The following is a 25256-nucleotide window of genomic DNA, read 5'->3' on the forward strand; positions in this document are numbered from 1 at the left end:
TTGTCCCTCTCAGGCAATTCTTGTATGTTTGTAAGTAGCACCTAACATCAGAATTATTTCATTATGTATCCGGGCACTTGCAGTGTAGTATGGCATCTCTCCTGCCTTCTCTCTTTCTCAGCTTCCTTTAACAAAGTGTCTCAAAGAGAATGCCGCTCTTGGGAAAGAGCCACATTTACAAAGATACATTTTTCTCCTTTCTCAATTTGGCCGCATTCCTGTTTGCTGTCATGCCTATGGACTTGGTAACAACTGAAATTGGAAAAAAAATTGAAAAAGAAAATCCTTTCCATGACCCTCGGTGTAAGTTTAAAAAGCCCATGCTTTTACACTGTATCAATGTCTTCACTGTTTTTCTGCAAGTCTTTGAAAGTCTCTGTGCAAGAGACTTACCTGCCCTAACAAACTAACAAGATGACAGCTGTCATTCAGGAACACATGACTCCATCACCATTCCACTTAAACACCAATACCTCTAAAACTCTTGCAGCTGTCTACAGTTTTCTGTTGCATATTTTTGCATTTGATCCCTCTTCTCATGCAGTAACCACAATCCCATTATGCAATTTTACACCTTGCTGTTCTCACCTTTGTACTTCCTACAATGTCTATGTATTTCTTAGTATAGAAGTTTCATATTAATTCCTAGAGACTTTCTCAGCTCCGTACCTTTTGAATTTCTGTGCACACTGGAAGTATTTTACATTAACTACATAGCTGCAAAGCAGTAAGGACATTTAAGATGGGATGGCAGATTATTTGTAATGTAGAGAAGCACTGATTCTCTGCAAGTTATCCATTCAGTATTGGGAAGATATTTCTATAAATGGATAAAATCATATGAATTAATGAGTTGCAGAATGTTGAAGGATTACAGGCTTTAAAACTAAGCTCTGTTTTGCTTTACCGCACCACAGACCATTCACTAGTGCAGACAGCCTAATAGGTAAGTAATGTGGCTTTTCCACTGAGTCCTGGTAGACTTCTGTAGCTAGCATCATGGTGTTCCCAGAAGAGCTGAATCCCTGACTCAGCCTACACAGCCTGGCCATAAATCCAGCTTTCACTGGGGCTGCACCAACAGCCTGCAAACGCTCTGAAACACGGGAAACAATCTGCAAAAACAATTTCCCCCAGGAAGGCAACACCAGTTCTACATCAACCAAACTTTCATAATGTAAATAATAATGTATAAGTAATCATGGACTGCAGCATTAAAATGCCTCACTCCTAATGCAAGTTGCGAGGCAAAGTTCATGAATAAATGCTTTCTCTGGTTTGACAAATTGTCTCAAGAGGGGAAAAAAAAGTTTAGTTTAAAATGCACAACAAGAGTATAGTGCTCTTTTTCATTTACTCAGACTAGGATACTCTAAATTTCCAGCTCAGTTATGTTTCTTTTCACATGACTTTTTCCTTGTATTAGTAAGCTCCCACAAGCTTACTATAACAGTACTCTAATATTAGAATGAACACAATTTAGTGGACTAGCCCATTATTTTTCTAACAAAGACAAATAAATCATCACTGAATAAATGCTGCCAGTGAGAAAGACAATGAGGTGTTTGACTTGAAGCACTTTACTTACTTGGAAAGTATTTCTTAGGATGGCCTAGTAATTCCAATATGAAAGGCTTTTGCTAGTCCCAGCCCCTTCTCAGATCAGGCTCAGTTGTGGAGTCAGATCTGGCTACTCCAGGCTTATCCTGTCAGGATTTCAAAAGCTCTAGACCACCATCATGGGGGAAAAAAAGGTGGTTTCCTGCTTGTTTGTGTATTTGCTCTGTACAAAACATTTTGAAGTTGATTTTCTTTTCCAAAATTCCACAATAAGCCGTGTAAGCCCTATGGTCTGAAGGCTGTCCAAACAGCCCCAGTGAAAGCTGAGTTCATGTCCTGACTGTCCAGGCTGGGACAGTGGCTCAGTTCTGCACTGGTAACAGCAGTACTGCCCACTGATGTGAATCAGCAGCAATACCATTTGGAAGCTATGCCTTGGACAACTGGGGAAATGAGTGCTCAGGGAGCAAAGACAAGGTGGGATTTTTTACAAAACAGTGTCTTTTCCAGATTCAGTTTTAATGTGAACTCTTTGAGAATCAATGAGCAATGTGAAGTGGATCGGGTGTTGTAATTCCTATATCTTAGCCTCCTTCAAAATTATTTCTCTATGTAGATAAAAATTTGGCTCTGCTACCATTCTGAAAGCATGCTTTGGTTCCCTTTGTAGAAAAACGAAACTTGGGAGGCAACAGTACATTAAATACAAAGGGTAACCAATATGCATCACTGTGTGTTATAAGACGAAATCTGACAAAGCTACCAAAATTTCATCTTTAATTAAGAATATCCTTAACCAAGATTTTCCTTTTCCATGACCTCTCAATAGTTTTCTCATCTTTACTCACAATATGGAGCCTGCACTAACAAAGCAGTTAATGCTGGAGCTTCCAAAATAGTGTTAACAAGCTTAGTAGAAAAATTTGACAAGTGATTGCAATCTTTTAGAAGTGGAAAAAATTTTCCTCTTTACAACATCTCTAAAACATAATAAAACCATCTGTGCTACAATTGCATCTACTTTGTTGACAGTACTTACTTTTTAATCTTCACAATTTCCAATCCAATCCAGTACCTGACAATACCACCGAAAGCCAAGAATACTTTCTTTACTCTTACCATTGCATAACCTTTCAATAAATTTGCAGCCTTTTTGGTTTGGACACTTTCATATTTTACACATTCTAAGACTTCAGAAGATTCAAGGAATATATTATGTTTTTCTTCAAAGTGGGCTTTCCATTGAATTTTATATTTTCTGCTTCCCATGGGAAAAAACCCACTTCAATTGTTTCTGAGACAAAGCTGGTCATTTTCAGGAAAGAAGCAACAAGATTTTTATCAAGTGACAGTGCACAGCTATGTCCATTCTCCCATCCTGCTTTCATAATTATTGATACAGTATGTTAAGAAACATAACAGCAAACTGGTGAAAAATATATCTCAGGCATTTTTTAAATAATTTGTCATTTAGAGAGACAACACAGTTACACACTTAATATTAAATTCCCAAAACTGCAGTGTAAGAGGTAAAGGACTTCTATGGACTATACAGGCTTGAAGGCTATGAAAATTCACAGCAGAGTTTTTAATGAATAATCTAAAATTGATTACAGAGTTTTAAATAAAAGCAAAGTAGAAATAGATGCAACTTAAGAATTTCAATGAGTGCACTGTGATAGTGTATGATAATGTTTCTCACCTGCTGCAGTACATGTCTCTCTCTCAATGTCATTAATCTTCTGTGGAGCTCTACTAGTTCATCAAGATATGCCTAGAAACAAATTCCCCCCCATAAACAACTTGTTAATTAAGTCATAGCAATGTATTCATAAACTTCAGATGTCTTCAAAACCAGCAGAAATAGAAATCTTATTTTAAATCTTGCAACCAATATCCTGAGCTGGAAGAGACCCAGAGGGATCACTGAGTCCAGCTCTTGGCTCTGCACAGGACAGCGCCAAGGGTCCCAGCATGTGCCTGAGAGCACTGTCCATTCTCTGAGCTTCTTGAACTCTGCCAGGCTGGTGCTGTGACCAGTTTGCTGGGGGTGCCCATTCTGGGGACTGGCCACCCTCTGGGTGAAGAACCTTTTTCTAATATCTAGCCTCTCCTGACTCAGCTTCAGGCTATTGCCTCGGGTCATATCACTGGTCACCATGGAGAAGAGATCAGTGCTGCCTCTCCTCTTCCTATCAGGAGGTCTTCCCTCAGTCAATGAGTTCTCCCCCTGCAGTCTCCTATTCTCCAGGTTGGACAGACCAAGTGACCTCAGAGGCTCCTTCCCCTCTAGGCCTTTCCCTATGTTTGCAGACCCCCTTTGAATGCTTTCTAACAGTTTTAAATCCTTCTTATAGTATGGCACACAGGACTTGAGATGACCAAACTCTTCTTTGAGCTGTATGTTTTATCAATAGTCTGGCATTCTCTAGCTTAATACAACAGAAATGTAATTTTTTGTGGTTTTTTTAAGATACTTCACACTGACAGAAATCTTCATAGGTGGTCATTATTTGCTGATAATCTCTGTATCTCAGCTCTGCCAGAAAGCATCATAAGACTGGGGATGACAAAACAGCACCTTTAGAAAACATATTCTATCCTTCTACATAAAAACCAAACCCAAAGACTCAAAATCAAATCAATCATTTTCTCTAGAGGCATGTAATTATTTCTTTTGTGTCAACAGGGAAAGAAAGACTAAGCAAGATTAATCCAAAGGTAAATTCTAGCGCTTCTTCCCTGGGATATTAAACATGTCTCACCTCTCCACCTTGTTATCAACTTTCTCCTTCAGAAATGGCTCCTGAGCCATTAAATTATATTTTTTTTTTTGCTTGCAAGCAGAATGAGATATGGCACTCAACCTAAGCAACCAAAATGCAAACCAAAATATCAGAGCACTAAAAATCTAGGTACTGCAGATAAAATTCTAGACACTAAAAATCTGGACGCTGCAACTTCCATCTTTTGCCTTAAATTATCATCACAAAATTGACACTAATACCAGTAAAGTACAAGCTTTCAGAGAAACTTGTCCATAGTGGGCAATTGTGCTATGTTCACTCATGGAAGGATTGAGAGCTCTTGCCCACAACCATTAGACAGATGCAAATCAAACTATCTCAGTGTTAAATGGTGACAGTTGCTTCATGTCCTTTTAGTTAACATGCTAAATCACACTGCCACTTCCTAACGCACGGTCTTCAGAAAGGATTCTGGAAAATTGACTTTCTTCTTTTCCCTGATTCACTTGTGGGCTAGGAATACATCTATGAATTCTCATCTACATCTTATTCCTCTGTGGAGCACAGCACAAACTTATGGTGGACAGTAGATAAAATAAATAGATGGAGGAGTCCCAACTGGTGAAATTTGCCAAATCACCTGATTGAAAAGAAGGAAAAAAATTCAAAATATGAGAGAAGACACAAGAATTATAGAAAGAAAACAGAAAAAGTTCTGCACCTAAAGGAATCCTAAAGGAATCCAAAGCAAAGATGTACTAAGATTTTCATTCTGTAACAAAGGTTGTTATTTGGTAAACACATATTCTGGAGTCGTTTAGTGCTACAGTAGTGTAGTATTTATTGCTATAATAGTATCATATTCTGGAGTTCTTTATTGCTCCCTCATTGTTATTTACCTTATCACAATCCCCATTCTTCATTTGTTTATCTGTTTTGTTTTGCTTTATTGGACTTTTCACTTCTAAAATCTGGAAAATAAAGAAAATTCTGTAAAAATTAAATGCATCATTGGATACACCTCTATATGGAAAAATTCAGCTGTTAATAAAACAAACTCAAAACTGAGCTTTTCATTCTTTAATCCATAGAACTTACTCATATTTTTCAGAACAAACAGTAACTTACAGCAGAAAAAGCTGACATACTGGAATGAGGTGATAATGATATTACTAATCCTTACAAGTAGGAATTTTACATCACCTAAAGCCTTCTCAACCCTTTTTTTCCCCCCCATCTTTCACATGCTGAGAGGATAAGAGGTGATTTGGCAGACACGAAACGATGCTGAGGGTGTCTCCAGTGCCTTTGAAATGAAACATTATCAATGTAGTTTTCCTGTTCCTTTTTTCCCCCCTCAATACTATCTCTTTTCTTTGACAGCAGAGGTTTTCAAACAGTCCTTGACTGTTTGACTGAGTGAGTGTATGAGTGACTGATTGTGTGAGTTATAACTGAAAAACGAAGTGATGGGCAGTAATTACTTTTGTACTTATATGGTACCCTTCCTTCAATGGCACTCACACCCATTTATTATCACTCATACAAGCCAAGATTGCTTCATCTGATACTGAAATAGATTTAAGAAGAGTTCGAAACTTTTAAAACTAAAGGCAGAAATACATGGGGGAAAATGAACTGTTGATTGTTCTTTCCATTTTTTCAACAGACAACGATTTTTTGAAGTTAAAAGAAATATCACCATATCATTTCTAACCTATAATATAACCAGTTCTTCTGAAAAACATCAAAGAAAACCAAGTAATCACAGATAATGGGAGATTATGTTTCACATTTCATTTAAAGTGACACTAATATCACCAGCATGATTAACTCCAAAAATCATATCCAACAGCCACAACACAGGATAAAACTCAGTAATTAAAACAAGGAAAAAAATCATGTAAGAACAAGTCCTCTAGAAGCCTTACTGACATTTTCCCCCAAGTCCTCTCTAGTTTCTCCTTCCTTTGGTACAAATGATTAAATTGCATATGTCTTCCCCAGGCTGGCCAGCATCTTAAGAACACAGCTGGCAGACAGCTATTTTCCTATCTAGAGAAAGAGACTGCAGATCTGAGTTAACCTTAGTTGATTTAATTAGCCAAGAGTGATGAATCTTTAGATTCAAAACATACATTTTTGAAGAATAATTCTAGTACTTCTGTTCAACACCCTCTAGGGTTACTGCTGTGTAGGCCAGTAGCAAAGTTTTGTCTTGAAAAAACCCCTCACCCAACCCTACAAAAAACCAGGCCTTTAATCATGGATTCAGTACCTTTTAGATGCATTTATAGTTTTCACAGGAAGAAAATTCTTGGTTTCAAATAGAACTTTGTCAAGAACACAGTGTATTTTAAAAAGCAGCTTCCTTACAATGCTTTTGATATGCAGTTTAAATGTAACATCTTAAGCACTTTATAGATGAGATACAGCACTAATCATGTCTGAGGAAGCTAATACAAATACAAACCCTGTCTTAGCTCTTCAGTTCTTATAAAGGAACTTGGTTAAAACAAACCTGATTTCATCAGTAAAAGATCATCCTGGCAAGCCGCACTAAGGTACCAAGAAGAGATTTCAAATGTAGCTATAGTCCACACAATTTGAATTCTCACAATGCTTCCCAAAATTTCCAATTTGCAGCCCGATTATAAAATTTAGCTCATTTAAAGAAATGGAAGAAGGTATGTGAAGGTTTGTTTTTTTTTTTTTATAGCTATTGTTTGGAGTTTCTAAATGTGGAGATAGACCTTCTACTACATCACCAACAGGCAAAGGAACACAAAAGATGTGACTGAGTGGGCAGCTGATATTGAGACTTACAATTACTTAACAATTGCATTGGCTCTTTAGAAATCAGTCTTCATTAAACAACATGCCAACAAGTCAGATTTTTTATTTTTCTTGTGCTTATGTGGTCAGTAAATGCAACATTCTTCACCCCTACAGACAGCTTTTTGACTTCAAGTCTATCTCTTAAATAAAACTTGTAACTTCTGTATAGACAATTTAGAAGAGCCTACAGTGGTAGAAAATAAGAATATTTTCTGGACATGAAATTACCTTCTCCCTGTGCACAAAGTACTTCCTAGTTTGTGGCGTTTACTTCCCCACAATGTATTTGAAATTAGCTAATATTTGGGGTTTGTACTGTAGCTTGTGCTGGAAATCTTAATAGAAAAATAAAGGCAAATAAATAATATCTGCCAGATAATTGAAGCAATAATAGAAAACAGATATAGGAAAGACCCACCTATTAAGCTCACCCTCTAAACCACAAACTTGTGTGCATATAGACACCATTTCAACTATATCACAACTGTAAGTAGCCAGTATGTGTCTTAACAGCTTTACATATGATGCAATTGACACTGGGAATGAATCATGTCTCCTTAAAATAACTGAAAAATGGTATATTTTATTTTGTAAATAATGTGAGTTTTTATACTTAATTTTATACTTACTGTGAGAGAGGTACTACCCAAAAGCTAATTCTCATTTGTCCCTGGAGTATTTTGCAACTCTAGGTAATTTACTTTATTTTCTTTGAAAAACCAAACTACCCTATGTTGCTACCTCAGAAATAATGTGAGCTCTCAAAAATCTAGAACAAGTACTCTGATGCAAAGTAAAAACTAATGTGTCTTCCACTGCAGTAAAAAAAAAATACTGTATCTCTCTAGATGAACACTGGTGGGAGAAAGGAGAAGATATGCATCAAAAAAATCTTGAGATTGATGCTAACTCTGTCTGCTGCTAATACAAAGACAAACTGCATTTTTCACCTGGCTGTTGCTGGTTTTCAGAACAGGTGGTGCTGGATCGTGATGCAGCGGTGAGGAAGCTGAGCTGCTGTCGCTGTCGCTGCCATCACTCAGACTAACCCTGCAGAAAAAAGAGCCACAGCATTACATCTGCAGACAAAGGGCTGTCAAATGGGGTAAGTCAACCTTGGACTTTGAGGTAGGGACTTACAATGACCAATCCCTTGCTAAGCAGGCTATTGTTCATCAAGGTCACATGGAAGAGAGGCATCTGAGCAGGGCTGCACTCTGGAAAAAACTCTTTGTAGCACAAAGGAGGCTGCCTGTCTGCACTTGGTTGAGTTAACAGCAGCTAACTTTACAGAAATGGTTAAACAACTACAAAATTCAACTGCTTCTCCCTGTCTCAGTTCACAGCTTCCTAAAGAAGGAAAGTGGCCTTTAGGGACACTTTTCTGCTCTCCTAAAAGCTTTCCAAACAGCTGTACATCCCACCTGAATACATGTTTTACTGAAAAGTTCCTTGTTTATGGTCAAAAGTTAACACAGCCTTTCCTGATTAAAAACTTAGCATCTCAGAAGAGATCACAAAAAAGCCCAGCTCCTAGTCAGTTTCACCTTTCATTCACTTATGAACAACAGAAAATATTTTTTGTTGGGGTTAAAACCATTAGTTAATTGGGACAAAATGAAGTAGAAAAACAATAGCCTTCAAGTTTCATCAAAAAAACTGAAACAAAATCTCCACACCAGGAGACAGGCTGACCTTGAAACAATCCTTTAAACAATCACTGACAACAAATTCTCAAACAACTAGTCAGCTTGGTCTTTTTCTCCTTGATTCCAGCTGCTAAAGTACACCAGGGAAGCAGCTGCATTCATTAAAGTTTTCCTGTTATCCCATTCGAGCAGTAGCTGACACTGCCACTCAGGTGCTGTGCTCTAACAGGAAAATCCTCTGAATTACATAAAGAACCTAATATGTAGAATGTTTGAGAGACACAGCTTCGGTTTCTTCCATAACTTTGAACATCATTTGGATGGAGCTTCAAGCTGCCTGAACACCAGATGAGTTTTGGGATGCCTTCTGAAGGTTGTAGCAAAGATGCAGAAGCTTCTTTTAAAAAATAAAAAAATAATTTTGACAGACACTTGCTTTACCCTCTGATGCATTTTTATGCATTATCTACTCTATGCAGCACTGAATTTACTTGAAATTCAAATTTCATTGATTTGGATTCAATTTAACAGCTTAATGTAAAACTGGTAAGCAAAGAGGTCTTGTGACTACATATAGAATAGCTTATTCAACAGTGGAAGGACAATTTTCTCTAATTTAGGCCAGGGAGTAATTATAACTCCACGTCTCAAGTCACAATCACATAAAATTGAGTAAAGTCAAGCAAATGAGGATCATCATAACCATATTGATTAGTACAGGAAGAGTTTGTATCAGGAACGGCTACTTGTGTTAGTGTTTGAAAAGGGCTCTTTTACGTGCAGATGCTTTAGAAAGAGTGAATTTTCTGCCCATTTGCTACTCAGCACTCTGAGAACATCGGACCTTGCTTTGTTACTAACAAGCACTACATGTCTTGGTCAGCAGGCCACTTTCAATCACGGGACACTCACCTGCGAATCCTGCCTCCTCCTCGTGTATTTACAGGTTGTTCCAACTCAGAGTCATTGTCCTTGTCATCTGCTTCATCTGATTCATCTTCATTATCATCTGAATGCAGATCTTTCATTATAGTTCTCAATGGACCTGAAACAACAGAGACAATAAAAATCAACAAAGTTTACTTCCCAGTATTTTGGGCAATTTACCCAGCTTTAAAAACTATCTCCCCCACACAGTGCTGAGAGAGGAGAGTCTTAAAAACTAAACAAACTAAGTAACTAAATAATGCACTGGATGATTATACTGCAGGGACCTGTCCATATATTCATGAATCTTTACTCACATGAGCAACTCTGTCAGCTTCAACAGACTTACTCTTGACAATGACAATTCACATGTTCAAGTGTTAGAACAATTTGCACCCTGGACCATAGCTGAAGTAAGTAAAATACTGTCACCACAGGAGAAATTGACATGAAATGTATGCTTACTAAGAGCATGCTTCTTTTGTATAGCTGGGGTTTAGTATTTTTTGCTTTCTCATTATATGTGATTTAAGATCTACAGGGACATACTAATCAGTATTAGTACATTTATTAGGTTAATCCATGTATGAGAGGTTGGTTCTAACAAATCACTCTGAGTAAATTGTACTGTACAAGGCAGTCATTTTGTCTTCTTGGTTTTTATGTATATTACCTTCAGCTGCTCCTATTATTTCAGGGTCAATTTCAACTTCACCCATGTTGATAAGTATGAAGTGCATCAATATCATCCAACACCATGTTATCACTTTTCCTGTATTAGCAAGAAGGTACGAAGCTTAACTTGCTCACAAAACTGCATTGAGCTCAGTTTGGGTTTTGATTTTCACTCTTTTTACTCTAAGAGACAGTTACAGAAAGAAAAATATGTTTAATAGAGCTGGGAAGTGTAACACTACAGCTACTTGAAATAAGAATGGGCAAAAGCAGATTAGAAGAGGGAAGAAAGTAAAATGTCCCGGTGCCATAGGACATTTAACTATGAAGTATAGCCCATCTAAGACATGAAGCAGCAGTTGAAAGCACCAGTGATGGCTGTAAGAACAGCAATTACTATTATGGTTGCAATTCCTTCAGCCCAAGAAACACAGTACTAACATGAATACATTGAGCCTGAGATGAAGCTTTCAACTCTTTATTTGCTAATGGCAAAACTGAATCAAGGACTGTCCTCTCTGGTCACTGCCAGCAGAGAAGGGAGACATCTGTCAGTCATACTCATAACAGGGCAATGAGTATGACAGTGCTCCCCTTCATGGGGGAGGACAGTTTTATGGACTGTTACAGACATAGCAAAGTTCAGGCCATAAGCATTTTGACTAGTTTTGTGCAAGTGACTTCCAAGCCGTTGTTTGAAATGATTTGTCACTAAGGCTGCCCTACAACTTTCTGTAAATTGACACAATTTGGGCAGTTCAGAGAAATGAGCCTTTTCTCTGTTTTCACACCCTAGGAAAGAAAACCAGATGGTCCTCATGGCCAAATTCCCGGTTGACCAGACATTTGTATAGGTGACAGTATGGAAGTACATCTTGTCCATGCACCCACAGCTGATATGTAGAAGCAGCTGAGTTGTGCTCCATTTTCTGTCCCTGTTTGAATCTCAGAAAGACAATGCTCAGCTGCAAATGACAACTTGTAGTCTGACTGAATAACTTACCATCTGACCCTTGAAGGAGGGAAAGGGCTTTTATAGAAGCAGTAATAAAAAGAAACTTGGACTCCTCAGATACATCCATCACTGACAGCCCCATCAGCATTGAACAACTAGTCATTCAAACAAGTTCTCACTTAGTGTAGGAGCATGTCTGGGAGTCTGAAAAGCACATTGCTACCTAACTTTTCAGCAGACTTTTTCACCAATCCACAGAGCATTAATTTTTAGGTCTTTTTTTTTTTTCCTAGCATGGATAGCACATGCTTCTGCTTCTTGCACACTTACTCTAAAATTCCATAACCACCTTTTTAAAGGTTTGTGAAGTTGTTACCTCCTAAGATATCAGAATAGTTAAGGAGAAACTGAAAATTAGGAGCTGCTCATGAGCAAGTTTTCTTCATAAGGAAATAGATAAATATCAAAGTAAGCCCCAAGGACAGAAGAACTTGAGGAACCTCAAGCTAGCCCACTGTTTATGCAAAAAGAGGTGAAAAAAGTTCATGCTGTGTTTTTTTGACACCTGAGTGAGCACTGGAGTCTAAATGCAACCGAAAAAGAGCAACAGTCCTAGCAAGTAACTTCCAGGTGAGGGGAAAAGCACGGCTTCTGACCAGAGCACAACATACATCGTGAACATGCCATAGTATGCCTGGTGCTCCATACCTTTGATATACAAATGCATGGCCTGGACAATAAACATGCTTATTTCTGGAACTCCCAGAAGAAAGCAGAAACCACTATTTACTGCTGCAAAAAAGAGGAGATGCATAGACCATTTGCACTTCAGAGCTGTTCACACTGGAGGACAAATCTCCCATCTATTCTAGAGAAGAACTGAAAGACAATCTGTGATACGTCTTATATATGATCCAGAAAACACGGATGGGACCAGTATGCTCAGAAGAAACTACTAAATTTTTTCCCAGCAAAGATAACAGATGCAGAAGAGGGTATCTAAGTCTTTTGGCTTGTAATGGACAGTTCACACCACTAAAGTTTTTGTGAAAACAAAAATGGGGTTTCAGCAGGAAGTGTATCTATTGTTAGGTAAATATTAACTGCCTGAAGCCAGTCATTACCACTGTTCATTTCAAGCTTTTGCCTTCTTTCACATGGCATAACACTGCCAGAAAACATCAGAAAATCAGTACCAGTCACCTACAGAAAGGCACTAGGACAGATATGCATCACATAATCATGTACAAATCTACTTAAAGTCAGTGTGCCTGAGGCACTAATGTATTGTCATAACCCTAAATCAAGTTTACCATTGAGGAATACAAATGACTAAAACAAACAATTTTGTTAAGTCAAAGACTGCTTTTTTAATGCTCCTTATCCAAATAATAAAACAAAAACTCATTAAGAATGTATCGGTTGTACAATCTTGTAAACCAGGGAAGGAAGCCAACCAGGAACTAAGTAGTTCAATAGATCATGGAGAATGAATATCAGCTTATTTACAGAAAACATGCCTTGGCAAAGTGTCCAGGGAAAAAACTGCAAATCTTTATTGAGTTTCAAGTAAACTGAAAGTATTAGCCAGAAAATCAAAATGCAGTCTTTAAATCCAACCATCATCCTTCCCTGCCATGTATTTGAAGTAAATACTGTGTGCTCTTAAAACTTCCCAGTAGTATGGGATGCTCAGAGCCTTTGAAAGGGTCTACATAAACACATCTGTGGGCTTCTGTTGGCTGCCCATGGGAAACCACACTTTTCCAGGGCTTCAGACGGAACCAGGTGCCATGCTACCTAAACCTGCAGAAGGACAACTCAGAAACACAAGCTCTATTGGATTTATCCTCTGTTAAGTGACTGGCACATATTCAGTCCTTCAAAACAACCAATATTCATACCCTTTTCTCAGATTACCAGTTTATTTCTCTCCTTTTTTTTTTTGCCCTTATAGCCACATCTGAAAACAACCTTTTAGAAAAGTCTCTAAATCAAAATTGTGGCCAGTTCAGGCAGTGAAACACAGAAGAAGAGAGGTCATGAGATGCCATGAGTTCTGTTTTCATTGGCTCATTCATTTCACACATTCATTTCAATTTCTTTTCCTTTACTGATACCTTGTTGTCTGTTGTTTTGAGATGGTGTAAAACTGGAACTGGAACTGGAGCTGGAACTGGCAGGACTGGGCTGTTCAGACTTAAAAGAAAAAAAAAAGAAAATAAATAACATTTTAAGAGACATTCTTTTGCCTAGAAAAACTCTTATGGTTAGTTACTGCCTAAAACATTCTGTCAAGAAGAAGAAACTGTGGGGCCAAATAGTACTCAAAGACCTTAACTTCAGGTGTCAGTGAGGCAAACATTGTGGAAATTACTATTGCACTCACCATACACACACACTACTACATCGTATCTAGTTCTTTGCTAAAGTCTAACAAGAAGTTTCCAAAGCCTTGTTTGAAAGATTATACAACATGAAAGACTAAATGAGTTTATAATGGACCTAAGGCATCTCTGTCATTGTCATACTAGAGATGCAATGTTTTTCAAATTAGCAATGACATTGTGGAATTGAAAAACAAAAGACCCGAGCAGACCACATTAAATGCCAGAAAACCTCAGACAGTTTTCTTTCATCTCCCTTAGAAAATAAGTCTTAATATAGGGATTCAAATGAAACTTTGATGCTGTGACTGAAATTCTCCTAACCCTTTTCATATGTATCAAAACTCCGTAGATTGTAAATGTGATTGAATCAGAAGGTATGCTTGGTTACAAAGTGAAATTACCTAGAATTTACCAATTACAAAAGAGAACTGGATTTTTAAACAAGGCTATTAAAATCAGTGTGTATTATTTAACAAACAGTTCTACACAAATTTTTTCCTACTGTTGTTTAAAATGTATAAATTTCCTTTTAGTTTAATGAGGAAATCTATTACTTCATAGAAAAATTCTGTACTATTTTACTGAAGAGTCTTCCTGCTGCCAGGTTGCATGTCTCCATATACCTTCTGTCTGATTCCTAGACTCAATGATACATCCTTGCACACTCATCAGTGTACACGAGACAAAGTATGAATCTGGTATGAGGGCAAAGGGGATGCTAACAGAGAACACAAAAGAAGTGGCCATACAGAAGGAACAGTGAAAATCAGTTTAGAAAATAATGGTCTACTATTGAAAATTAAACCTGCTTACACTTTAAATTTTTTACAACTATGTATCATGATGTGTTATCCAGGCTAACCAACATTTTCTGACTCTCCTTGTCTCACAATTAAGACAGAACAAAATTGTTCTCAAAAATGACAGCAGAAATATCCAGTCTGTAAAACTCAGTTTTCACTACCTAAGCCTAACAGTTGCTTTTTCCCCATAAATCAATCTATTGTTGCCCTTCATAATAGAGCAGGCAGATTTACTGCCTTTTGTTGCCTTTTCTCACGATGAGAGATGCCTATTTGGGCAACAGAATACACCATTAACATCTGCTCTCCTTAAATCAACATCAGCTCCAGTTCTCACAGACACACAGTCAAAATACAAACTCTGTACCTGACTCTGTGTGTGTATGCCACTTATATACAACTGAATCAATCCTGTGCAACAAAACCCAGCCCAAACAACAACACAACCCACTCAGAGTACCAGGAGAGATTCTTACACACTAGACAGCATCAAACCTTTTCGAAACACACTGCAGCATTACTTGACACTGCTCTGAAAATCAAGCATTTTGGAAAAAAAAAAAATAAAACATTTCCTTCCTGAGTTTCTGCAAAACCTTACAAGATTTTTAGCTGTAAAATAATCATGATAATGTGAAACAGACTGCAGTGATGAAGAACAAGTGTCCAGGCAAACTTTAAAGACATCAGCAAACTAAGCTCAGTTGTCTAGCTGCAGGCTACTCTTAAACATCTGGTTTATCCATCAATTTCTGCTTCTTGCAGCAAAATTACTAGCTGAGAACTGGTTTCTGCAGATTTACATTAACTGTATTTTTCTTTATTAATTTCAGCATGAGCTTCAACTTACTTAAGTTCATTCTGTCAAAAAAAAGTAAACACTAAAAGACAGTCATATTTGGCTTTCAAGTGCTAAAAGTCTGAAAAGAAAAAAAAATCAAATAGGCACAGAGACTACTTAACTATTACAAGTTCGCTACTTTCTTTTTTAACTAGCTTGCTTGAAATTAAAAAAGGGAGAAAGGCCTAATCTCATTCTCATTATAAGGCATAAAAATACCAGTGAAGTTGCTCCGAACCAAAATTTTCTCCCAGCATTAACTAATTGGGTCAATATCACAAGAACAAATGAATATAGATACATACAAAGTTGTGTATTTTCCTGGTAAAAACTTTGCTCTGCTTTAGCAAGATCATTTTGAGAACTCAAACCACAAAAACTTAGGAAACACATTGATCATCTAGACTTATTTTAAAAGGGTTCCTAATAACTTTTGAAACTATTTACTTCATTTCTGTAAACATCCCAATCTGAAAATTTATTCCAAGGAACATAGATTAGCATAAATATTAAAACTGTTAAGTATTGGAAATTAAACCATTTTGGACTGAGAAATCTGGGTGAGAACACACACAGAAGAAACAGTTGCTTTTAACCTGAGAAAGAATGTTATTAACAGAAAAGATTTGCCTTTTCAGAAGGAACTAAAAAGATGCCTTCCATATATGAATATGCACTGGTGCCAACAGCACCCATGCTTCTAGTTAACAGCGGGTGCCTTCTATCACTTAAGCAATGCTTTTTGACACTTTTACAGATTGTTAACCCATGGACTAAGGTATTTATGGCTTTATGCACTTAGGCTTTCTGCTCTTATTCACTAGTTCCTAATCACAAAATATTTTTTTTTAATAGGTCTGAAATTAACTAGAGCCTATCTTTCAACAATAAAAGTTTAAGATAGTATCAGGGAAGAGCTTCTCTCATGTGACCTTTTCCTGTTTTACCAATTTTCTCTTTCTATAGAGAAGCTAATGAGAGTTTGGGCCTGAACTGTTCATTAGTGCAATGACCCTCTATGATATATTGCATTCTTAGACAGTCTACTTCGTTTTAGTGTTCTCACAGTGATGCACAGTAGACAGTGACTTCTTTATTAGGCCTGATTGAAGGATTATGTGCTTTGAAGCTGTTCAGCAAAAAAGGCAATTTTCTTTGGCCCAAGTTTTCCGTGAAAGGGTACCTTTTTTACCAGTGGTTTTTCTAAATCACCTGGCTTCTGCCATTTTCAAATTCTTGTCTGTTTTTACAAGTAGCTCACTCTTGAGCTGCAAACAACTTTCAGGCAAGCCCACCTGTTTATAGCAGAGGATATAATGGAGCTGTTCCTGTAATATTTTATGATTGTCCCAATTTGTACAACTGTCAGGTCCAGGGCCAGTAGCTGGACTTAGATGATCCTTGTGGGTCCCTTCCAACTCAGGATATGATTCTGTGACTCTAAAAATAACCCCCATCATTTCAAGCTCTTTATTAATTCTTACATTAAGAAATAGAATATATCTGTATGTGGGTGACACTGGTTTTCCTAGCCTTTCCCTGAACCACTCTTGAAGGAAGCTTACAAATTGTTTCTTGAAGTAAACATGAAGTGGTGTAGCAAGATCTCATTTCATATCAGTCTACATTTCTCATTTTTTATGCATGATAGCGTAGAGATGTATGTTTCCCAGTGCTATACATACTGAGAAGTCTGTACACTTGAAACTACTTATACAGCTGAGCACTGCTTCCACTTCCACTTTGTGCAAATTTAGAATTTCAGGGAGGAGGAACGTGCTCCTGCAGGACAAGCCTTTTTCTCTTACAGGCCTCCTGTACTTACAACATCTACCGCCACTTAAGTGACCTGTCAGTGACCTCAGCTCTCAGGAGAATAATTCAACCTATCTGCAGCTCACACAAGAGGTTCCCACTGAACATCAGCAAACAGCTTTTCACTGCAAGGGTAACCAATCATAGGCACAGGCTGCCCAGGGTGATTTTGTCATCTCCCTCCCTAACAGATATTGAAAAGCAGTCTAGACAGGATCCTGGCCACCCAGCCCAAAGCAGCCCTGGCTGAACAGGGCAGGCAGACCAGACGACACTCAGAGGTACCCTCTTAACCTCAAGGAGTCTGTGATTCTTTGAATTTGAAACACAGTCTTAATTTTAAAAGTAGCATCAAGAAAAGGCCTTAATCAAACCTTTGCAACTGTTTCCTCTGAACAACTGCACCGAATCAGGTGGGATTTGGCTTTCCTTACAGACTGTCCTACTGAAACATTTTATTTAATTTTGAAAGAAAATCCTTTTCTTTCTGCATTTATGAATAGATTTTTATTTTACTTTTATAAACCAAAAGTAAATTTGAGACAATGCTAACAGAAAAACTCACAAATAGTCTAGATTTAGAGAAGATTCATGAACAGGAGACTGAACAAAAAATGTGGATAAAAATTCTTTTGCAGAACATCATACAATAAAATTGAAAGATGAAGCAGTAGTGATGATTGTTCTGTAACCTGTATTTTTCCTGAAAAACACCTCAATGGAAAAGAGTGGCAGACATATAGTAAAGCAAGTAAAAAGTACAGGAGGGAAGATCAAGGATTGCTTTGTATAGTGGCTGATTACTACAGTTTCCATGGATTTCAGGACTACAAGATAATGAGTAAACTAAGGATAAAATAAATTAAAATTGTGTATGATCACATGAATATGAACATGGTCCTTAAACACAAGAGGCAAACTGATGGAAGCTCTCATCAGATAAGCCTTACCAAGAAGGATAAAGACGGTCCTAAATATGTAGGTAATGCTGGCAAAGACAGGGTTATATAAAGGCTTTTCAAAACTGGCACTAAACACTGTTATTTAGACCACCAAAAATGTGTGAAAAGACATCAATATTTGTGAAGAATTTATAAAGTATGAGCAGCGCAACATGGGAAATTTAACAGGTCTGTATTCCATACAAGGTCTGAACTACTTGGGAACAAAATGAGGCCAAACAATATAATATATACTTGTTTGGAAAATAGTGCTCATTTTATAAGCCCAGTGGCATGAAAGCCCTGTGATGAGAGGATAGCAACTGTCCCTCTGCACTCTTTTAACTATGGAAAGGTCAAATGAAGCTGACAAGCAATACCAAGATACTGATTTTCTGAGAGTTTGATTTAACATGTTAAACTTTCCCTTTGAGAATTTCCACACATTCTATACACAGAGCTGTCCTATGCCAATAGAGAAAATGTGTTTTGGAAAGAAAGTAACTTCAATTTTAGTACTAAATACAAACCACAAAATTCAGTCTTGGTATTAAAGCTAAGGTGAGAGCTTCATTCAACTATTCTACATCTTTGCTCTAATGGGATTAGTCATGATAGAAGATAAGTGGCAGTTGTTCTGGCCAGCCTCTTCAGCTGCTGTGCTGGAAGCTAAGACTTCCCAACTCCCTTCTCTTAAGCTGTTTTATCTACAGTGCCCTAGGCCATGTGTCACCACTGAGAAGGACAGATGTTAATGCATTCACAGTTCACTATCTGGGAAATCAAACAGACAGTCTGCTGTCACTTTTGGGGCATCAGGAAGGTGGATCACCTAAATTCTCCCAGATCTGAGGCTCTAATGTTAGGAGTTCACACACTCCTATTAACAACAGAACAACTGGAGAACCATCTACATGTAAAACTGCTTTTATGGGTATAATTATGTACTATGGTGCATTTCTCCACATTAGAAATTTGGTCTTCTCAGCAGGTACTCAGAGTCTGCAAATTCACCTCAGTTCCCCTCTATTCTTATGTAGCTCAGACCTGTTGAACAGTCCCAGCATGACCCACACTAAAACTTTACTATGTGGAAAGCTTGTTGAGGTCATACAAATCAAGCAAATACATACCTAAATGTAGGAAATGTAAGAAGCTTTTTTTTTCCTTAAGTCCTGCTGCACAGACTCTTGAACTCATGTCCCAGAATACGAAATGGTTCAAAATTTAACTATAAACTCCAGAGAGATCAAGTGCAGATCTCTGTTGCCTCTGTCAGTTTCACAGCAAGCCTCATTGTACTTACTCTTCCCTCAAACTTAACTTCTGGAATTTAAATTTTCTGAAAAACTCAACTTTCATTTATTGTACATTCTAGTTTCACTGAAAAGCTGTAGAGAGAAAAATATAAAAATATATGCCATATCCTAAAAAATTCTTGAGTGTCCAAAAGAAAACAAAACTACTCAAATTATTTTTCAAAATGTCATAATTTTTAGGCAGTCTTGTTATACTGTAAACCTAACAATGATCTTTAGATATGATGTTTGGCAGCAACATGCTCTACACATTTTTCTCTATAGATCTGAAACATCTGACAAAATGGTTCCTAAGCACTCGCTCTATGATAATACCATGTGTTTGTCTAGTAGTTTTCACAAAAGATCATCCACATTATATACACATAGACCATATGTGGTGGCTGGACCGGAAATGAGATTTCTGGGATACTGTGATCACTACCATCAGGCCACCAATGGATGCTCAGATTTTAAGACTGGCATTTGGTACGACCACTGAGGATTAGATCCACCTCTGAGAACACACAGGGGTTAAAAACCAGAGCTGCGGCCCTGGGAGACTGTCTTGGGACTTCGAGGCAAAGCGGTGCTGCGTGACATGGAAGCACACAAGGTTTCAGCGTGTTTCCAGGGGAAGCCTATGGTGCAAGGACTCCTCTTCTCTTCATGGACTGAAGTTTGATATTCTAAAGGGTGGTTCTGCACTGAGAGTTGGTGATTTGGGGGAATGTATTGCATTGAGAAATTGGGGGGGGGGGGGGGGAGGAAAATGCTTTTGTAAGGTTTTCATTTTTTCCCTTTTTTTTTTTTTTCCTCTTCATTTCTTGTAGTTTAGTTAATAAAGTTTTCTTTATTTCTAAGCAGGAGCCTGCTGTGCTTATTCCTGGTAGTAATTTTTCTACTGCCGAGATGGTGATCTTGAACCACCTTCAATGAACACTCAAAATATTATTAAAATTGGTTTCAGCTATGACACTGCCCTTAAACAGCAATGGTTCCCTGGCAGAGAAGGAGTGAATAATGTGGTCAAGAGGGAAGGCAGCTGCCACACAGAGGTCATGAAAGAAAACTGCTTGATTACATTCATTTATTTCCTCTACCAGGCCCACGAACACACTTCAGTATTAGGAGATCAGAAACACACAGGCACCATCATCCTTGAGTCTGGGGCAGGCAAATGATGTCCATCAGGAGCATCCCTTGCTCATTTCAAGAGGGCCCCCAGCATTCCTCTGCAGTGTCAAACACAAAGCACAGCCCCAGGGCTCCTCAGCACAGGGAGGTGAACAGCAGCCCCTCCCTCATCAGCAGGCAATGCATGGGCATGAGATAGGGTATACACTCACTGCAGCAGTGAGCTCACTCTTTATCCTGTGTTAATAGAAGTTAAAGACTTTTTTTTTTTTCCAGGGGATGATTTAGTCTTTTAAATATAAAAATTAATTTGTGTACTTACAGTGTGTCCTGAAGAGTTCTGTGTCATCACCAGAGTACAAGCCTCTGAATGGTAAGTGTTATCAAAATTATCTAATGAAGTTCATGGGGAGTTTGGCAGCAAACTTTCAAAAATACATGAGTATACCATGACATTTTGCCCCCCCCTCACCAAAAGAAGTGTAAACATACTGGTTCCACATAAAAACTAAAAAAGCATAAAAGCCTTGAATAGACCTAACTATAATAGATAAAACTATTGCTGGCTAAAAATCATCAGGTGTTAGATTTTGCTTTAAATACATGCAGCCATTCTTCTGGATCACAACAAAATTTATAGAAGTAGATAGATAAAGCAACTTCAAAGCAATGAAATCCTTATCAAGAAGATCTCACTTCATTATTATTAAAATAAAACATCTTGTCTTTAATATTTTATTATTTTGACTGCAATCCACCTTGGCATCTCAAAATTGCCTTGACTTTACCCATACATGAGACAAAGTCTTTTTATGCCACAAAAACAATCCAGACAATTACAGTATTGACATCCAATTAAAACCCTTACTTTCTGCAGGATAGCAGGTAAAAAGGGTTTCCAGTGCTGAAGTGCAGAAAAAATGGCCCCAATATGAACCTGCATTTATGCAAATACTTGACTTAATTCACTTGAGTCACAATGAAGCAGATGTAGCCAGCACTTGCAAATTAAGTAAAACACTGCTGCCTGCATTAGTACCTTAATAATGATTGATTTTAATTCCATGGTCAAAACATGACATTGCCTAAACTTAAACAAAAACCCAACAGACTTTGCCTCAAGAAGACAAAATTTCATGGCTCTCAGAAGATTACTTTTGCAACCCGAACATTTAATCATTTCTGCATAGTTTGTCTCCACTGCTTTATTTCTAAATTGTTAACATTTGTGTAAGCCAGTGATCTACCAACACACACTGGTAACAAAACTGTCTCACTTTAACATTTCAACTTGCTGCCCAGAGGATCTCTACTTTTCTATCATGCTGCTTCCTCATCCAGCAATAGTAATTTCACCACACACAGAACAGCCTAACATGCACCCAAGCTTTTGTGAGTGAACACAAAGCATTTTTCACCTCATAGTAACACCTCATTAAAATAGGCAAAGTATAGCAGCTGAATGGTGCCATACTACAGTAGATGCTGATGGCCACAGAGCATACTTGTGCCTACTGCCATTTCTCTGAAGAGGTCTGCTTATCTTTGGCCACTACTTCTCTCTGAGCATATACCTGGAAGAAAACACCTCAGACTGTACGATATTTATCTGTTTGTCACTACTGAATTACCTCCTTGACACAGGAGTACCATGACCAACAATAGCACGAGTGGCTGGCATGGCTTTAAGAGCAGTGCTATTTCCCAGACTAGAAGCAGAAAGACTTCATTTAATTATCACATAAAAAGTAAAGAATGCAATAATATGACCATTGCAAACCCACAGGGCCTAGTCCACAGTGAAGCACATGATCAGTATTAACCCTGTTCTGCACCATTACTCATCTTGAGAGTCACGGCCACATTTGTTTCACAAAAAAATTAAATCTATCTTCTCCTTTTTCTTTTGACCTTTGGTAACTACATGAAAACAGCATATGGAGCTCTATCTCACTACTGTTCCTTCTGGCTTTAAATGTTACCTGAAAAAGCTCTGACTTTAGCTCCAAACCCTGGCAAAAAGTACACTTTTTCAGCTAACAAGGGCCTGGAGGTTTTACAAGACCATGGGGGTTTTCAAAATGTTCTTCCACTTTTGCAATCATCAAATTACTACATCATGGGCCAGACTCAAAGTGGCATTTTATGGATTCCTTTAAAAAGGTACTCATACTCTACAACTGCTTTAGGACATGCAAGCAGTTAATTAAGTACAAAGGCATAGTCTGTGTGATCTCTACTGTATTTTCATTGCTCCGTAAAGGCCTTCCTGAGAAGGAGACAGGATTTTTTCCTAAAGGCAAAAGACCCACTAAATGTACTCTGCTCTTAATAACTGAAACTCCTTACACTTGAGCTGTCACAAATTGCTAGCACACATTTCTGCTCAGATTGTATTTCCATAGGCTTTGACATGCCAAAAGGCCACTACCATTACTAATGCAGTGACACAATGCAGAAAGGGAAAAAAACAATACTTACCACGAGCAAAATAATCACACCAGAAGAAATTAATAACCACGAGCAAAATAATCACACCAGAAGAAATTAATATGTCAGAATTCAGTCCGTTCATATGGACTCCCTAAAAAATCCACCAAACCACTGTCATGCATAGCAGACCTAAAGAGTTGTTATTCAGCTCTCTACAACTGGAGATACATGGAGAATATTTAATACCTAAATAGGTATGTATCATCTGCCTTATCTCTTTTGTGTCTTCCTGCTGAAGCAACCTCACTGGGAGCCATGTAATACTTTTTCCTCCCTACTCAGGCAAGCAAAATCAGCAGTAATCAAGCAAGAATAATCTGAGCATCCCTTCTGAAATGGCTCCACAGCACAAAAAGGGCAGCTCCAATCACAGAAAATGCCTCATTCAGATCCAAAATTCTGTATTTCTCCATATCACACAACAGCTTGCAGCTCACACAAATATTTCAAGAATATCACCATATTTCAGTCCTGTAGCAAAATCAAGGTCAAGTCTTTTTTTTTATCGTGCTGCTGCACTGTCCCACATAGGAAGCAAACAGGTGGAGTTTTCATTAACTAAAACATCCTGTATTTGAATTTAAAAACAAAATATTTAGAATTTTGAGGTAGACTGTGTTAATATGCCTATGCTTCAATAACACCATAAATCTGCATGCTTTTACTTAATACTTTATTTTGCAAGTTTCATACCAAAGCCAGTAAAATAGTTTTTCAGCCTTTATGTGTGATTTCCAAATGAAGTAAAAAAAAATTCTCATATTCTTGTGAACACCTAGTTGACCAGTAACACTGAAGTCCAATGTACTTTAATTCACAGATGTGTTTGAAAAGTGATACCTTAAAAAGCAACGTGAAGAGAAATGCCGACACTTGTTTTACTTATCAACAGCTCAAAGTCAACAGAAAAACAAAATTAAAATAATTACCACAGTGTACCACACTACAGCGTATGCCAAATAGGCCACAGAGGAATGACCACACATGCTCTTGTTCTAAGTCACACACAGAGAAAGTCTATTTAACAAGGCAGAGAGTTTATTACTAGGGAAGGGTGTGATTCCCTGCATTTCCCACTGAATTTTACAGAGATATTTGAAGCTCAAAAGAAAAGACTGACTACAGGACACCAAAGGACAGTGTCCAGCTTTCTGAAATTCAGAGACAGCAGCATGCTAACCTGTCTGGATTCTGAAAGGTGAATTTCAAAGGATAGCTCCAAGGGAAGATCAACCACTAGCAGACACTTAACGCTGTATCTCCACGTCCTCTACTTCATGAAGGCAAAGGCCATGTTTCAGGTCTGAATGCTCATAATTAGGTAGAGTATGATGCCTGTACTGTCCAGGGCTAAGCACACTCTATTTTTTTGTCTGAAATTCAAGCCCATTGATTGAGATGATACACTCCACCCCAATTCACTGAACTCAGGTTGTATCTAAAGAAATGAGAGGAGCAAGAGCATTGCCATCATGTAGCACCATTCCAATGGAACAACAGCTCTGTTTAATCATGCTTGTAAGACTCCTCTACCACAGGAAATTTTCAGAATGTCATCCTTATTTTAAAATCCCAAAGCCAGACTTCACAACTGAGAACTGATAATGGACTATGTCTAAGTCTGAGAACCATCCTATGTGTGATGAGCAACAGCAAGAAACTTATTTTTGCAGTAAGTTCTACATTCTACATTGCGTCTTATATCACTAATTTATCATGTTTTATATGTGAAGTTATGCATATGAGTACATAAATATGCAATAGCAGTAAAGAGAACAGTCCCCATTTTGGAAGATGTGTTTGAGAATGAGACCACCTCTTACTCCCTACAGCGAAGAAACTTCAAAATTCTTAGCAAAGCTATTAATAATTTCATTCTATGCAATGTATGAACATTACAATAATGCAGTATTATTAATGTTATGTTTGCATAAATGTCATAAACAAAACTTGAACTAGTAAAATGGCACCTGACTCAGAGTTAGTATTTTTGCAGTATTCTAATTTTCTTTTAGGTACTGATTTGTGAAGTAATTTGTTCTACCTAACCTAAATTTGCTGGATTGGGTATAGTCACTTTGCTTTCTTGAAGATACTTACGAATAAATCTGGATACTACCAAATATACTCCCTTTGTTCATCAGGGGTACAATACCTACCACTGTAACTGTACCAGAGTAAGAACTT

The 25256-nt window shown here is 37.7% G+C and overlaps 1 protein-coding gene across 1 annotated transcript in view; it reads right to left on the reverse strand.

The window, feature by feature from the left end:
• The window catches only part of MLLT3 (MLLT3 super elongation complex subunit), a 114728-nt gene that overhangs the window by 7351 nt on the left and 82121 nt on the right, over positions 1-25256 (reverse strand). The window contains exons 7-11 of the mRNA XM_064736324.1: positions 13472-13550; positions 9707-9839; positions 8096-8195; positions 5207-5278; positions 3263-3334 (exon numbers count right to left, since the gene is read on the reverse strand). Coding sequence (XP_064592394.1) covers positions 3263-3334; positions 5207-5278; positions 8096-8195; positions 9707-9839; positions 13472-13550 — 456 coding nt within the window. The remainder of the gene's footprint in view (positions 1-3262; positions 3335-5206; positions 5279-8095; positions 8196-9706; positions 9840-13471; positions 13551-25256) is intronic.

This window comes from Zonotrichia leucophrys, chromosome Z, assembly GCF_028769735.1.
Source record: "Zonotrichia leucophrys gambelii isolate GWCS_2022_RI chromosome Z, RI_Zleu_2.0, whole genome shotgun sequence".
NCBI classification, from domain to species: Eukaryota; Metazoa; Chordata; class Aves; order Passeriformes; family Passerellidae; genus Zonotrichia; species Zonotrichia leucophrys.